At 53.5% G+C, this 15961-nt stretch overlaps 1 protein-coding gene across 2 annotated transcripts; it reads left to right on the top strand.

Annotated features, from left to right (window-relative positions):
• The first annotated feature begins 491 nt into the window (after window positions 1-491).
• CIST1 (colon, intestine and stomach enriched 1) lies at window positions 492-6120 on the top strand. 2 transcript variants are annotated; one of them, XM_077978484.1, is made up of 5 exons: window positions 492-696; window positions 1150-1152; window positions 3709-4113; window positions 5686-5846; window positions 5982-6120. In XM_077978484.1, exons 1-5 carry the CDS (start codon window positions 603-605, stop codon window positions 6027-6029), a joined length of 711 nt encoding a protein of 236 aa, XP_077834610.1. In that variant the 5' UTR covers window positions 492-602; the 3' UTR covers window positions 6030-6120. The 2 variants fall into 2 exon arrangements, with proteins under 2 accessions (XP_077834610.1, XP_014978828.3); XM_015123342.3 differs by lacking the exon at window positions 1150-1152 and having other exon boundaries at window positions 497-696.
• The last annotated feature ends 9841 nt before the right edge of the window (window positions 6121-15961 follow it).

The raw sequence follows: 15961 nt of genomic DNA, 5'->3' as shown, positions 1-15961 counted from the left end.
GTCTGGGTGACAGAGCAAGACTCTGTCTCAAAAAAAAAAAAAAAAAAAAAAAAAAAGAGAAGAAAAGAAAGAAAAAGAAATCCGTAATAGAAATGCTAGAAGGTTAGAAGGTTTCAGTCATGTCCCCAAAAGGCTCCAGTCTGGGTGAGACAGAGGACAGAGGAGGATAAGGACATCCCCAGCCCTGCGGGTTCAGGGACAGGAGGGAGGTGGGGGCAATAGGGGCTCCCAGAGGGGGCAACCTGGCAGGAGGAGGGGCAGAGGGAGTGACAGCAGGGGTTTGGGCCGCTGTGGAGCCAGAAGCAGGGGGAAAGGGGACGTCAGGGGCAGAGGTCTTTAGTGGATGACTGGCTTTGAGAGCTTCTGGGTCGTCATGTTTAGAAGGGGTGGAGTCCAGGTGAAGAGGGCAAGAACCACACCCCAGGGGAACAGGAGCTCCCCAGGGAGGTCCCACACCCTGAAGCCCCACCTACGCCTCGCCCCTGCATGGTCCCGCACTCCGCCAGCAGGGAGCGCACGCCCAGGTGCAAGGAGCTGGCACCTGGGCACACGCCTGGCCACACACCTGTGCAGAGCCGGTGGCAGGCCCTCCCGGCACAGGAATGGCGTGCCCCCAGCTGCCGCCACTTCTGCTTTTGGTGCTGGTGCTGCCACTAAAAGCCGATGCGAGTAACACTAGCAGTACTCCCTACACAGGTAAGAGTTAGTAAAAGGGAGGCTCAGCTTCCAGAAAGCAGAAGGGTGGGGGTGGGGGACGCACAGCCCAGTCACACACCTGGCTTCTGGACCCCTCCCTCAGGCCACGCTGGTCCGCCAGCGCTCCGGGGAAGGCTGGCCTTTCCCCCAGAAACAAACGGAGCAGCTGTGAGGACAGATGAGGCACCGCTGCTCCCAAGCCCTGGGGCTGTGGGTTCTGCAACTCCAGTGAGCCCTGAACCGGCTGGAGGCTACAGACGGCCTCACACCTACTTTGAGGCTCCTTTTCAAATCTATTCCTTTTAGCCTATCCGCAAAGGGAGAATGGCGGAGACCTCAGGGCCGTGGGTGTTCCAGGGAACAGGGACTCACTTCCTGGTTGTCAAACATCTGTGGTTCCCATGAGAAGTTCTTCTGGGTGTCTGACTTAATTCCCTCTTGCTGTGCTATAAGACAGTGCCTAGGATGGAGGGGAGGAGCCTTGAACTTCTTGCATTCCCTTTTTCTGCCCTTTACCTGCCACTGTGTCGTCACTCTCTCTGACTGGTGTCCTACCCCCCAGACCTGTAATAGCAGAGCAGAGGCCACCATGGCTGAAATGCTCATTGTAGGGAACGGTTTCATTCAGAAGGCACCACTTGTATTCCCATTTCACAGCTCAGGAAACTGAGGCTCAGTCCAGCTTGTCCCAGACTCAGGTTAGAACTGGTTGACTTGGCTCCTGTGAGCCTCCCAGTCTAGGAGTCTCTGGGAAAAGCAAACACCCAGCACAGTGCCTAGAAACAGCTTTATTTTTACCTTCTGGTCAACTCTTCAGCAGCTCACCAGTGCCTACTCAGTGCCAGGCACTCAGCAGGGCTTGTGTCCTCCAACTCTTCCTTTTTTAAGTCCACAGCTTTTCCTCAGTTCACTAAGCACTCAGCTCCCCAGAATTCTGACTTGGCTTGGAGTCCACTATGGCCTCTGAATCTTCTTCATTTCAGCAGAAACAGAGGACGCAGTTCCTTGAGGGGCCTTCTGCCCACCTCCCCAGTCACCTCAGGCCAGACCCTCTGCTATTCTGAGCCTCAGTTTCTCATCTGTCAAATGGGAATGAAGTCCAGCCCGAGTTCCATGCCTCTTCTAGACTCAGCTGTCATCCCCACAGGTCCTGGGGGGCTACATAGAGATCCGGGGAGGGCAGCATGTGGACCCAGCACCCTCTCAGGGCCAGTGTTGAGTGTTACTTCCGCATTTTTGCTGCCTGGGGTGAGTCAAGGAGGAAGCACCAAGTTTGGCCCAGAGCAGAGTGGATGGGTGGGGCAGAGAGTTGATGAATGAACTTGTACACACCTAAGAGGCCTAGATACCTGGAACTGGGTGCGAAGTCATTGTGGGAGGTGGCTCATGAACTATTTACCCGCCCTCGGCCTGGTCCCTGGACTCCATGCCTGGGATGGGATGGGAGCCAGGAAGTGGTTGGACTACCGTGCGGGAGGGTGGGTTCCAGAGACATGTTCCCAGTGCCTGTGTCTTTGTGTCTGCCATCAAAGTTGAGGTTAGCCTAGGGGTACCTGGGGGAAATTAGGGCTGATCCTCTCTGAGCTCATAGGTAGATCTTTATAGTTGAGTGTCACAGTACGCCCACTAGGTTGCTATTCTATTGTGTTTTTTTTTTTTTTTTTTTTTTTTTGAGACGGAGTCTTGCTCTGTCACCCAGGCTGGAGTGCAGTGGTGCCATCTCCGCTCACTGAAAGCTCTGCCTCCTGAGTTCACTCCATTCTCCTGCCTCAGCCTCCCGAGTAGCTGGGACTACAGGTGCCCGCCACCACGCCTGGCTAATTTTTTGTATTTTTAGTAGAGACAGGGTTTCACCGTGTTAGCCGGGATGGTCTTGATCTCCTGACCTTGTGATCTGCCCACCTCGGCCTCCCAAAGCGCTGGGATTACAGGTGTGAGCCACTGCACTCGGCCTTTTTTTTTTTTTTTTTTAAGAGATGGGGTCTTGCTCTGTTGCCCAGACTGGAGTTCAGTAGCATGATCATGGCTTACTGCAACCTTGAACTCCTGGACTCAAGCGATCCTCCTACTTCAACCTCCTGAGTAGCTGGGACTAGGCATGTACTACCATGCCTGGCTAATTTTTGTTTTATTTTTTTGTAGAGACAGGGTCTCGTTATGTCTCCCAGGCGGGAGTGCAGTGGTGCAATCATGGTGCACTACAGCCTTGAATTCCTGGGGTCAGGAGATCCTCCCGCCTCAGCCTCTCCAGTAGCTGGGAGCACCTGGCTTGTGTACACCCACTACGAACCTGACTGATGAACTGTCAGGGGCACCAACTCCACATGATTTCCATTTTACAGAAAAGAAAACTGAGTCCCAGAAAATGTAAAGGAGCTGCCCAGCGCTGCCTGGGATGCAGTCACTGCCCATATCCAAAGGGCTTCTAGAGATCTGAGCCAAGAGGAACGCTGATCTGCCCTTGAACCCGGGCTGTGGGACTTCAGACAAGGAGCATGAATTTGAGGGGGAGCCTCAGTATCCCACTGAGCGCTCACATGGTGTCCTAAATCTTTCAGGTCTCCCTATGACCTGGGCAAATAAATGAATTAAAAATAAAAATAAAAAGACTGGGCACGATGGCTTATGCCTGTAATCCCAGCACTTTGGGAGGCCAAGGCAGGTGAATCACCTGAGTTCAGGAGTTCGAGACCAATCTGGCCAGCACAGTGAAACTAAAAATGCAAAAGTTAGCCAGGCGTGGAGGCTGAGGCAGGAGCATTGCTTGTACCCAGGAGGTGGAAGTTGCAGTGAGCCGAGATCGCGTCACTGCTCTCCAGTCTGGGTGACAGAGCGAGACTCCATCTCAAAAGAGAAAAAAGAAAAAAAGAGAGAGAGAGAGACTCGCTATGTTGCCCAGGCTGGTCTCTAATTCCTGGGTTCAAGTGATGCTCTCATCTTGACATCTCAACGTGCTGGAATTACAGGCGTGAGCCACCGCGCCTGGCTTCCAATGATGTTTTTCTTTTTCAGGTACGACCTCAGAGAACAGTATGGAGACATCATCTCTCAGCTCTCTGACTTCTTCTCCCTTCACCCCCAACACCCTCAGTTCGGGGGAACCCCCCAAAACCTACTCCAGCCCCCTGAGTTTGGAGACAGGCTCCATGACCCACCTCAGCCCCTCAAGTTCAGGGGCAACCCCTCCCATCCAGCCCAGCCCCGGTTCCACAGAGTCAAGGATGATTCCCTCCTCCCCACAACCAGAGACAACCACGCACCCTAGTTCTGGTTCCCCCAATGCAGAGCTCACCCCCTCTTCCCATTCCACCCTCCCCAGTTCCGAATCCCTGACCCCGCACTGGAGCCCCACTTCCCACAGCCCCGGAACAGAGCCCTTGACCTCCACTGACCAGACCTTGGAGCCCCCTGGCCCAGGTAAGTATTAAGAGATTTGGGCGTTTGTAGGGAGGTGGCGGGTGTAACAGACTGCAGTTTGGGAACTGACCACTAGGGGGAGGTACAGCCCCGAGAATGCTCTAGGAAGGGCTTGCTATCTCTGCTCCATTGTCTAAAGCCCTTCATGCTCTGCGCATTTATTAAGTGCCTGGTGTATGTCGGGGCTGGGCACGCAGCGATGGGCAAAAAGAGAAACTAATACTTGCTGTGGTGGGGAGACAGGTTATACATTATGTATTTGGGCCTGGGCAAAATAGCAGGACTTTGTCTCTACAAAAAAATCTAAAAATGGCTGGGCGCGGTGGCTCACCCCCGTAATCCCAACCCTTTGGGAGGCCAAGGAGGGTATATCACGAGATCAAGAGTTCAAGACCAGCCTGGCTTGGTGAAACCCCGTCTCTACTAAAACTACAAAAATTAGCCAGGCGCGGTGGCAGACGCCTGTAATCTCAGCTACTTGGGAGGTTGAGGCAGGAGAATCGCTTGAATTCAGGCGGCAGAGGTTGCAGTGAGCTGAAATCGCGCCACTGCACTCTAGCCTGGGCTGCAGAGCGAGACTCCGTCTCAATAAATACATAAATAAATATAAAAACAAACGAATAAACAAATGGCTTGGCGTGGTGCCTCACATCTGTAATCCCAGCACTTTGGGAGACCAAGGCGGGCGGATCACCTGAGGTCAGGATTTCAAGACCAGCCTGGCCAACATGGTGAAACCCCATTTCTACTAAAAATACAAAAATTAGCCAGGCATGGTGGCGAGCCTGTAATCCAGGCTACTTGGGAGGCTGAGGCAGGAAAATTGTTTGAACCCAGGAGATGGAGGTTGGAGTGAGCCAACATTGCACCACTGCACTCCATCCTGGGAGACAGAGCAAGACTCCGTCTTGGAGGGAAAAAAACAAAAACAAAAAACAAACTCCGTCTCAAAAATAAATAAATAAATAAATAAAATAAAATTTAAAAATTAGGCTGGGCTCAGTGGCTCACACGTGTAATCCCAGCACTTTGGGAGGCCGAGGCGGATGGATCACCTGAGTCAATGAGTTCAAGACCAGCCTGGGCAACATGGCAAAACCTCATCTCTACTAAATATACAAAAATTAGCTGGATGGTAGTCTCAGCTCCTGGGAGGCTGAGGTAGGAGGATCACTAGATCCTGGGAGATGGAGGTTGCAGTACACTGAGATAACGCCACTGCACTCTAGCCTGTGTGACAGAGCAAGACCCTGTCTCAATTAAAAAAAAAAAAGGGTCAGGCATGGTGGTGCATGCCTGTAATCCTTGCTACTCGGGAGGCTGAGGTGGGAGTATCACTTGAGCCCAGGAGATCGAGGCTACAGTGAGCTGTGATCGCACTACTGCACTCTAACCTGGGTGACAGAGTGAGACCCTGTCTCTAAAATAAATGATTAAAAAGTGGCAGCCTCAACTGGAAAGGGAAGAGAGTTCAGCTTCCTGAGAACAGATTTAAAAGGCTCTGGGCCCTGGTGGGTGTCTTAGGCTTGGGGGCAATAGGGCCCAGGGCTGACTCTGAGCTCCTTCCCGCAGCTCCAGGTGACACTGGGCCCCCTGAGTTACACAGGAACCCGGGTGTGGTGGTGGTCGTGTGTTTGCTGGTGTCTCTTTTGCTCATCGGGTCTGTGGTCACGGCTGTGAGGTTCTGTCACCGGGATGAGTCCACATTCGAGAAGCTGGACGAGGTGTCCATGGTAAGGTAGGGGCTGGGCTGGGGGCTCAGCCCTGGGGCCAAGGTAGGGTTGGGGGAGCTGCCCTCCCAAGCAGGACCAGCCTGGGCTGTAGAGCCCATTGGTGTCTGAATGCCTCCCTGTGTGTTCCTTCCTCAGGGATCCATGAATGACAGATTGTCCTTTGCCCACCACCTCCAGGAGTGAGCCCTGAGGAGCCAACAGAGATGTGGGCGTGGATGGGGCTGGGGTGCCTGGGGAGGAGCAGAACCTGAGGAAATAAACCCCCTACCATTCATCCAAGGCCTCCTGAGTTATGGATTCGTGTGACAAACATTAGCTGAGCACCTACTATGTGCTGGGCTCTGTGCTGGAGTCACAGTGGGGACCATGTCTTTACTCTCAGGGGAGCCACAGACTCAAGGCAGGGACAGATAAGAATCAGGAGATCACTTGGCTGAGCGTGGTGGTTCACACCTGTATGCCAGCACTTTGGGAGGCTGAGGCAGGCAGATCTCCTGACCTCAGGAGTTTGAGACCAGCCTGGCTAACATGGTGAAACTCTGTCTCTACTAAAAATACAAAAATTAGCTGAGTATGGTGGCAGGTGCCTGTAATCCCAGCTACTCAGGAGGCTGAGGCAGAGAATCGCTTCAACCCCAGGAGGCAGAGGTTGCAGTGAGCCGAGATCACCCCACTGCACTCCAGCCTGGGCAACAGAGCAAGACTCCATCTAAAAAAATAAAAAGAAGAAGAATCAGGAGATCACATGAGATCTTTGCAGGTGGCACGGAAGGCCATGGAGTCACAGACTGAGACTGTGGCCAAACCACAAGGGCTGCGGTGGCCAAACCACAAGGGTTGTGGTGTCCAGGTTTGCTGAGAAGGTAGGGAGGCCTCTTTGAGGAGGTAACTTTTTTTTTTCTTCGAGATAGGATCTTGCTCTGTTGCCCAGGCTGGAGTGCAATGGTGCAATCTCGGCTTACTGCAGCCTCAACCTCCCAGGCTCAAGTGATCCTCCTGCCTCAGCCTCCTGAGTAGCTGGGACTACAGGGGGACAGTATGCCTGGCTAATTTAAAAAAAAAAAAAATTGGGGCCGGGTGTGGCGGCTTATGCCTGTAATCCTGGTACTTTGGAAGGCCAAGGTAGGTGGATCATTTGAGGTCAAGAGTTCAAGACCAGCCTGGCCAACATGGTGAAACCCCATCTTTACTAAAAATACAAAAATTGCCTGGTGTGGTGGTGGGCGCCTGTAATCCCAGCTACTAGGGAGGATGAGGCAGGAGAATTGCTTGAGCCTGGGAGGCAGAGGTTGCGGTGAGCCGAGATTGCACTGCTGCACTCCAGTCGAGGCAACAGAGTAAGACTCTGTCTCAAAACAAACAAACAAAACTTGGAAGCTGGGCATGGTGGGTTACCACTGTAATCCCAGTACTTTGAGAAGCTGAGGTGGGCAAATTGCTTGACCTTGGTAGTTTGAGATCAGATGGGGCAATGTGGCAGAACTCCATCTCTTTCTCTTTTTTTCTTTCTTTTTTTTTTTTTTTTGAGATGGAGTCTCGCTGTCTCACCCAGGCTGGAGTGCAATGGCGCGATCTCGGCTCACTGCAAGCTCTGCCTCCTGGGTTCACGCCATTTTCCTGCCTCAGCCTCCCAAGAAGCTGGGACTACAGGTGCCTGTCACCACACCCAGCTAATTTTTTTGTATTTTTAGTAGAGACGGGGTTTCACCGTGTTCACCAGGATGGTCTCGATCTCTTGACCTCGTGATCCGCCTGCCTCGGCCTCCCAAAGTGCTGTGATTACAGGCGTGAGCCACTGCGCCCGGCCTCTTTTTTTCTTTTTTGAGACAGTTTCCCTCTGTCACCTAGGCTGGAGTGCAGTAGTGCAATCTTGGCTCACTGTAGCCTCTGACTCCTGGGTTCAAGCCATTCTTTTTTTTTTTTTTTTTTTTTGAGACGAAGTCTCGCTCTGTCGCCCAGGCTGGAGTACAGTGGCGCAATCTCGGCTCACTGCAAGCTCCACCTCCCAGGTTCATGCCATTCTCCTGCCTCAGCCTCCCGAGTAGCTGGGACTACAGGCGCCTGCCACCACTCCCGGCTAATTTTTTGTATTTTTTTTAGTAGAGACGGGGTTTCACCATGGTCTCGATCTCCTGACCTCGTGACCCACCCATCTCGGCCTCCCAAAGTGCTGGGATTACAGGCGTGGGCCACCATGCCCGGCCTTTTTTTCTTTTTTTTTTTTAATGAGACAGAGTCTCACTCTTGTTGCCCACGCTGGAGTGCAGTGGCGCGATCTCGGCTCACTGCAACCTCTGCCTCCCGGGTTCAAACGGTTATCCTGCCTCAGCCTCCCAAGTAGCTGGGATTACAGGCACCTGCCACCACACCCAGCTAATTTTTTTGTATTTTTAGTAGAAACGGGGTTTCACCATGTTGGTCAGGCTGGTCTCAAACTCCAGACCTCAGGTGACCCATCCACCTTGGCCTCCCAAAGTGCTGGGATTACAGGCATGAGCCACAGCGCCTGGCCCCAAGTCATTCTTGTGCCTCAGCCTCCTGAGTAGCTGGGACTACAGGTATGCGCCACCATGCCCAGTTAATTTTTGTATTTTTACCGTATTAGCCAGGCTAATATGGTAACGTGGTCTTGAACTCCTGGTCTCAAGTGATTCACCCATCTCAGCCTCCCAAAGTGTTGGGATTACAGGCATGAGCCACTGTGCCCACGCCCTGTCCAGACTTTTTTATCAGAAGGGGGACACGGAGGCTCAGTGCTGGGTGTCAGTTGTGTGCCTTGTCCTGGGAGGTGCCCCCAAGCCGTCTCCCCGACTCCAGCCTGGAGCTGCCCCCGAAATGGACATTCAGAGAGGCCACGGGGTCCAGGTCACCCAGCACAGAGGGGCAAACGCTGGCTTGAGGCTGGGTCATGCTTTGATATCTTTGGAGGGGAGACGCTGTCGGGGCCTCCTGGGCAGCTGGCGATGCTGGGGAAACATTAACTCACAGCAGCTCTGGAGGCCAACAGTCCCACACATCAGCCCCTTTCCCCTGGCCACAGCCCCCTCCCACCTCCCACCCCACCCATCACCCTCCTGGGGGCCCCATTTCTAGCTGCATCTGCAGCCCCAACAGTTTGTGGATAGGGGGTCAACCAGAGAGGGTCTTTGGTCTGCCTTGGGCGGCACAGTGCAGTGGGCAGCTTTCGTGGAGCCCCCAAGCTCCCTAGGCTACACTCCACGGGCTCTGCTTGGAAGCACATATACTAGACCCTAAGTTGATAAAATCCCCCCATTCCCAGAGCTGCTGGTCCCCTACCACCGTCTTCCTTTGCGCACCCCCCGCCGTCATATGCAAACACATGAACAATTAAACTTAACACCTCTCAGGCAGGGCGCGGTGGCTCACACCTGTAATTCCAGCACTTTGGGAGGCTGAGGCGGGTAGATCACAAGGTCAGGAGTTCGAGACCAGCCTGACTAATATGGTGAAACTCCATCTCTACTAAAAAAAAGAAAGAAAATACAAAAATTAGCTGGGCGTGGTGGCAGGCACCTGTAATCTCAGCTACTCAGGAGGCTGAGGCAGGAGAATCACATGAACCTGGGGGGCAGAGCTTGCAGTCAGCCAAGATCGTGCCACTGCACTCCAGCCTGGGTGACAGAGTGAGACTGTCTCAAAATAAATAAATAAATAAACTTAACACCTCTTACCCAGCCTCCTTACTCCTACGCCTCCCTTCCCTCCTTTCCCACCTCCTTCCTCTGCCCTCCCCCACCCCTCCCCCTCCACACCCGGTGACCCTCTTGGCCACTCTCTCTTGCCCCCTCAGGCCCTCTTGGACACTCTGCCCTCCACCCACTGGGAGCCTCACCCAAGGAAAGTGTGTGGGTTATGTCCTGGCCTGGTGCCCAGACAGTTAAGGGGCTCCGCTGAGTGGGTGTTGGGGGAGCCTTGGACCTCCCTCTTGGCCAGGTCAGGTTCTCCTCTCCTTCCCTCACTCCCCGGGAGGTCATGGGACCCAGCAGTGGTGGTGAGTGCCAGACCTACCCGGGCCTTGTGTAGCAAGCTTATGTGAGCTTGAGGGGTTCTCAGGAGAGGGGCCGGGGTCTCGTAATCCCCCTGAAGCCATCAAAGCCGCTCTGGGAGTTGAATGTGTCTCCCATGGGTCTGGGGCCAGGAGACCTTGTTTCGCCGGTCCTGATGCCCCCACCCAGGCTGCTGAACCTGGACGGGTGTGGGGAGGGGCTTTGGGTACCTGGCTGCTGTCCCTGGATAGGGATCACAGCAAGGTCCGGGTGGGTTCCTCACGCTGGTGCCTGTGGTGTGGTCCATGCCGCCTTGATTTAATGTCCTTGGGATTCAAGGGAGGGTGCAGAGAGTGTGGGAGTGAGCTGCTGTCTAGGGGAGCTAGACTAGGGAATGTCCCACAGGGCCGTACCTGGGCTCCCAGGGGTCTGGAGGTCTCACAACCATCTCCGCAGGGCCAGAGACGCCGGCAGCATGAGGCACAGCCGGACAGCACTCTCCTTTCTGCCGAGCAAGGCGAGTAGTGGGTAGGGGTGGCCCAGGCCATGGGGGAGGAGATCCCAGAGACCCACTACTCAGAAACACCCAGAGCTGGCCAGGCGCGGTGGCTCACGCCTGCAATCCTAGCACTTTGGGAGACCAAGGCAGGCAGATAACTTGAGGTCAACCTGACCAACATGGAGGAACCCCATCTCTACTAGACATACAAAAAGATTAGCCGGGCATGGTGGCTCATGCCTGTAGTCCAGCTACTGGGAGGCTGAGGCAGGAGAATCGCTTGAACCTGGGAGGTGGAGGTTGCAGTGAGCCAAGATCGTGCCACTGCACTCCAGCCTGGGAGACAGAGCAAGACTCCGTCCCATGCCCCCACCCCACCAAAAAAGGAAACATGTAGAGCTGCTTGGGGACCAACTCACAGGGGCCCACTGAAGCCCAGAGAGGGCCACCAGGGAATTGGGGACCTGATCCAAGTGTCCAGCCCAGCGCTGTGGCCACTGCTTTTGGGAGCAGGAGACCCCTTGTGCCTAGACACAAGGTTTTGACTCACCCAAGAAAAGGGGACCTGGCTACCCCCAGGCCAGGGCAGTGGGTTATGAGGCCACAACTTCGGATCACGGCCAATGCCCCTATTCTGGGAAACTGAGCCAAGAGAAAAACCCTGCAGGGGCTGGATTCAAATTCCAGGTCTGTCACCTGAGTGGCTGGTAACCTCTCTAGGACTCAGTGGTTTCTGTTGTTGTTTTGTTTTGTTTTTTAGACAGGGTCTCACTCTGTCGCCCAGGCTGGAGTGCAGTGATGTGATCTCTGCTCTCTGCAACCTCCGCTTCCCGGGTTTAAGTGATTCTCCTCCCTCAGCTTCCTGAGTAGCTGGAGTTACAGGCACAAGTCTCCACGCCCAGCTGATTTTTGTCGTTTTAGTAGAGACGGGTTTCTCCATGTTGGCCAGGCTGGTCTTGAACCCCTGACCTTAAGTGATCCACTCACTTCGGCCTCCCAAAGTGCTGGGATTACAGGCATAAGCCACCACACCTGGCCAGAACTCAGCGCTTTTTTGTGTTAAAAAACTGGGCTAGGCCGGGCACGGTGGCTCAAGCCTGTAATCCCAGCACTTTGGGAGGCCGAGACGGGCGGATCACGAGGTCAGGAGATCGAGACCATCCTGGCGAACACGGTGAAACCCCGTCTCTACTAAAAAAATACAAAAAACTAGCCGGGCGTGGTGGCGGCGCCTGTAGTCCCAGCTACTCGGGAGGCTGAGGCAGGAGAATGGTGTGAACCCGGGAGGCGGAGCTTGCAGTGAGCTGAGATCCGGCCACTGCACTCCAGCCTGGGCGGCAGAGCAAGACTCCGTCTCAAAAAAAAAAAAAAAAAAAAAAAAAAAAAACTGGGCGAACATTGTGTGGAATGAGGGTGCTCAGGGTGAGCCTCAGGTAGGGCAGGCAAGGCTGCATATGCCTTAATGTTTATTTATCCACACTCCAGCCATCTGCAGAAGAGGAGAGGAAAAGGGTAGTTTGGGCGCGGTGGCTCACACCTGTAATCTCAGTGCTTTGGGAGGCTGAGGCAGGCGGATCATTTGAGCCCAGGAGTTCAAGACCATCCTAGGTAACATAGTAAGCCCGTATCGCTACAAAAAAAAAAAAAAAAAGAAAGAAAAAAATTAGCCAGGCATGGTGGTGTATGCCTGAGGTCCCAGTTACTTGGGAGGCTGAGGTAGGAGGACTGTTTGAGCATGGGAGGTCGAGGCTGCAGTGAACTGTGATCATGCCACTGCACTCCAGCCTGGGAGACTAAATGAGATCCTGTCTCAAAAACAAACAAACAAACAAAAAAAGGCCAGACGGAGTGGCTCATGCCTGTAATCTCGGCACTTTGGGAGGCCAAGGCAGGCGGATTGCCAGATTGCTTGAGGTCGGGAGTTTGAGACCAGCCTGGCCAACATAGCAAAACCCCATCTCTACTAAAAGTACAAAACTTAGCCAGGTGTGGTAGCAGGTGCCTGCAATCCCAGCTACTCAGGAGGCTGAGGCAGGAGAATTACTTGAACCTGGGAGGCAGAGGAAGTGAGAGGCCCCAAAATGACAGGGCTCATGAGACAGATGTTAAGCCAAGAAAAAAGAGAAAATGTGGGGGTGGGTGAGGGCTCATGAGACTGCCCAGGCTGGGCAGGAAGGACTTCTCTGGGGAGTTGACATTTTAGCTGAAGAATGGATAAAAGCAAGCAACCAGCCATTTCAAGAACTGGGGGAAGGATGTTCCTGGCAGGGGGCACAGTATGTGCAAAGGCCCTGAGGCAGGTTTAAGGAACTGTGAAGGAGGCTGGTGGGTGAGGCACGGTGAGCCAAGGGAAATGGAGGGAGGTGAGAGTTGGTGGTAGGCAGGGGCCAGGACACACTAGGTCCTGGGGGTTGAGCGAAGGGGGTGTGGATTTTGTTCTAGGGGTGCTAGGAGCTACAGGAGGGTTGGGAACAGGCAAGGGACAGATTTAGGGTGTTTCTTAGAGGAGGAACTTGGGGTCAAGGCCAGGGGCAGCATGCTGCGGAGTCCCGCTGATGGTGGAGCTCTAGGCCACGCGCCGTGGCTCACGCTTGTAATCCCAGCACTTTGGAAGGCTGAGGCGGGTGGATCATCTGAGATCAAGAGTTCAAGACCAGCCTGGCCAACGTGGTGAAACCCCATCTCTACTAAAAATACAAAAATTAGCCTGGCGTGGTGGCGGGTGCCTGTAATCCCAGCTACTTGGGAGGCTGAGGCAGGAGGATCACTTGAACCCGGGAGGCAGAGGTTGCAGTGAACCAAGATCACGTCACTGCACTCCAGCCTGATGACAGAATAAGACTCTGTCTCAAAGAAAAGAAAAGAAAAGAAACTAGCTGGGCATGGTGGCGGGTGCCTGTAATCCCACCTACTCGGGAGGCTGAGGCAGTAGAATCGTTTGAACCTGGGAGGTGAAGTTTGCAGTGAGCTGAAATTGCGCCACTGCACTCCAGCCTGGGCGACACAGCGAGACTCCGTCTCAAAAAATAATGATAATAATAAATAAATAAAGTAAGGACCTTCCGATGGCCTCTCCCACACTCAGCTCACAGCATCAGTCATTTCGCCTGCACATGGCACCCGCTGTGTGCCAGGCCCCATGCTGAGTGTGTAGGACACAGAACTGAAGTGACAGGTCCCGAAATGACAGGGCTCATGAGGCAAGAAAAGAAGAAAATGCGGGGGTGGCTGAGCGCTCATGAGACTGCTGGAGCTGGGCAGGAGGGCCTTCTCTGGGGAGTTGACATTTTAGCTGAAGTATGAATAAGAACAAGCAGTTAGCCATTTCAACAGCGGGGGGAAGGGTGTTCCTGGCAGATGGCGCAGCACGTGCAAAGGCCCCGAGGCAGGTTTAAGAAACAGCAAAGAAGCCAGGCACAGTGGCTTACACATGGAATCCCAGCACTTTGGGAGGCTGAGGTGGGTGGATCACCTGAGGACAGCAGTTAGAGACCAGCCTCGCCAACATGGAGAAACGCTCTCTCTACTAAAAATACAAAAAATAAGCTGGGTGTTGTGACAGGCACCTGTAATCCTAGCTACTTGGGAGGCTGAAGCAGGAGAATTGGTTGAACCCAGGAGGTGGAGGTTGCAGTGAGCCAAGATTGTGCCCCTGCACTCCAGCCTGGGCAACAAAACTAGACTCTGTCTCAAACAAACAAACAAAACACCAACAACAAGCTGGGCGTGGTGGCTTATGCCTGTAATCCCAACACTTTGGGAGGCCGAGGCAGGTGGATCATGAGGTCAAGAGATCGAGACTATCCTGGCCAACATGGTGAAACCGTGTCTCTACTACAAATACAAAAAATTAGCAGTGCATGGTGGCGCATGCCTGCAGTCCCAGCTACTCGGGAGGCTGAGGCAGGAAGGTCACCTGAACTTGGGAGAAGGAGGTTGCATTGAACCAATATCACGCCACTGCACTCCAGCCTGGGCAACAGAGCGAGACTCCATCTCAACAGAAAAAGAAAAAGAAAAAAAAAGGCTGGTCACTCTGGCTCATGCCTGTAATCCCAGCAGTGTGGGAGGCTGGGCAGGTGGATCACCTGAGGTCATGAGTTTGAGACCAGCCCGACCAACATGGAGAAACCCCATCTCTACTAACAATACAAAATTACCTGGGTGTGGTAGTGCATGACTGTAATCCCAGCTATTCGGGAGGCTGAGGCAGGAGGATCGCTTGAATCCGGGAGGTGGAGGTTGTGGTGAGCCAAGATTGCATCATTGTACTCCAGGCTGGGTGACAAGAGCGAAACTCTGTCTCAAAAAACAAAACAAAACAAACAAACAAAAAACCAAAATAACAACGACAAAAAACAACAAAAGGGAGCTCTCAGCTGGGGGTGGTGGCGCCTGCCTATAATCTCAGAACTTTGGGAGGCTGAGGTGGGAGGATTGCTTGAGCCCAGGGGGCCCAGGCTGCAGTGAGCTGTGACTGCGCCACTGCACTCCAGCCTGGGTGACAGAGTGAGACTTTGTCTCAAAAATAAAAAATGAGGCCCGGCGCAGTGGCTCAAGCCTGTAATCCCAGCACTTTGGGAGGCCGAGACAGGCGGATCACGAGGTCAGGAGATCGAGACCATCCTGGCTAACACGGTGAAACCCCGTCTCTACTAAAAAATACAAAAAAACTAGCTGGGCGAGGTGGTGGGCGCCTGTAGTCCTGGCTACTCGAGAGGCTGAGGCAGGAGAATGGCGTAAACCCAGGAGACGGAGCTTGCAGTGAGCTGAGATCCGGCCACTGCACTCCAGCCTGGGCGACAGAGCGAGACTCTGTCTCAAAAAAATAAATAAATAAATAAATAAAAAATAAAAATAAAAATAAAAAATAAAAAAATAAAAAATGAAAAATCAGGAGTGACAGGTTGATGTGTGCTGCAGCCGAGACCAGAGGAAAACCCCCTATTCCCCATCCCTGGTTCCTGGGAGACCCATCCTTACCCCCACCCCACTCCAGATGGGGGAGGGATAGCCAGCTGGGTCCCAGGAATCAGGGCTCTCGGGAGCAGCCCCACATCTCACCAACAGCCAGATGCTGGCAACTGCCCCCAGACCTGTTAGGTCTGTTTCACCTTCAAATGAGCCAGGTCCCCCATAATTCCAGATCCAAACATTCAGCTGCCTCCACTGGCTCCCTCTGGGACTCGTGATGCTCCAGCGAAATTGGAACCCACCCACAGCCTGGTGATTTCCCCTCAATTTTCCCCATGCAAGTAATGGCAGCCCCATTCCCCAGGTAACTGTGTGACTCCTGGCTTTCTGAAAAACAAATAATCATGCTTAATAATCACCAGTCACGGCTGGGTGTGGTGGCTCACGCCTGTAATCCTAGCACTTTGGGAGGCCTAGGTGGGTGGATCACCTGATGTCAGGAGTTTGAGACCAGCCTGGCTAACATGGCAAAATCCCATCTCTACTAAAAATACAAAAATTAATTGGGCATGGTGGTGGGCGCCTGTAATCCCAGCTACTTGGGAGACTGAGGCAGGAGAATTGCTTGAAAATGAGAGGCAGAGGTTGCAGTGAGATTGCGCCATTACTCTCCAGCCTGGACGACAACAGCGAAA

This window comes from Macaca mulatta, chromosome 19 (genome assembly GCF_049350105.2).
Source record: "Macaca mulatta isolate MMU2019108-1 chromosome 19, T2T-MMU8v2.0, whole genome shotgun sequence".
NCBI lineage: Eukaryota > Metazoa > Chordata > Mammalia > Primates > Cercopithecidae > Macaca > Macaca mulatta.
Note: the sequence above shows the minus strand (reverse complement) of the source record. Positions and strands in the feature narration are given on the sequence as shown.

Excerpts from the sequence above, each read along its gene's own strand:
- CIST1 (XM_077978484.1), top strand. The coding sequence starts at position 603 with ATGGCGTGCCCCCAGCTGCCGCCACTTCTGCTTTTGGTGCTGGTGCTG. Across the intron at positions 4,114-5,685 it reads CTTGGAGCCCCCTGGCCCAG|CTCCAGGTGACACTGGGCCC; the intron begins GTAAGTATTAAG and ends TCCTTCCCGCAG. Across the intron at positions 5,847-5,981 it reads AGCTGGACGAGGTGTCCATG|GGATCCATGAATGACAGATT; the intron begins GTAAGGTAGGGG and ends TTCCTTCCTCAG.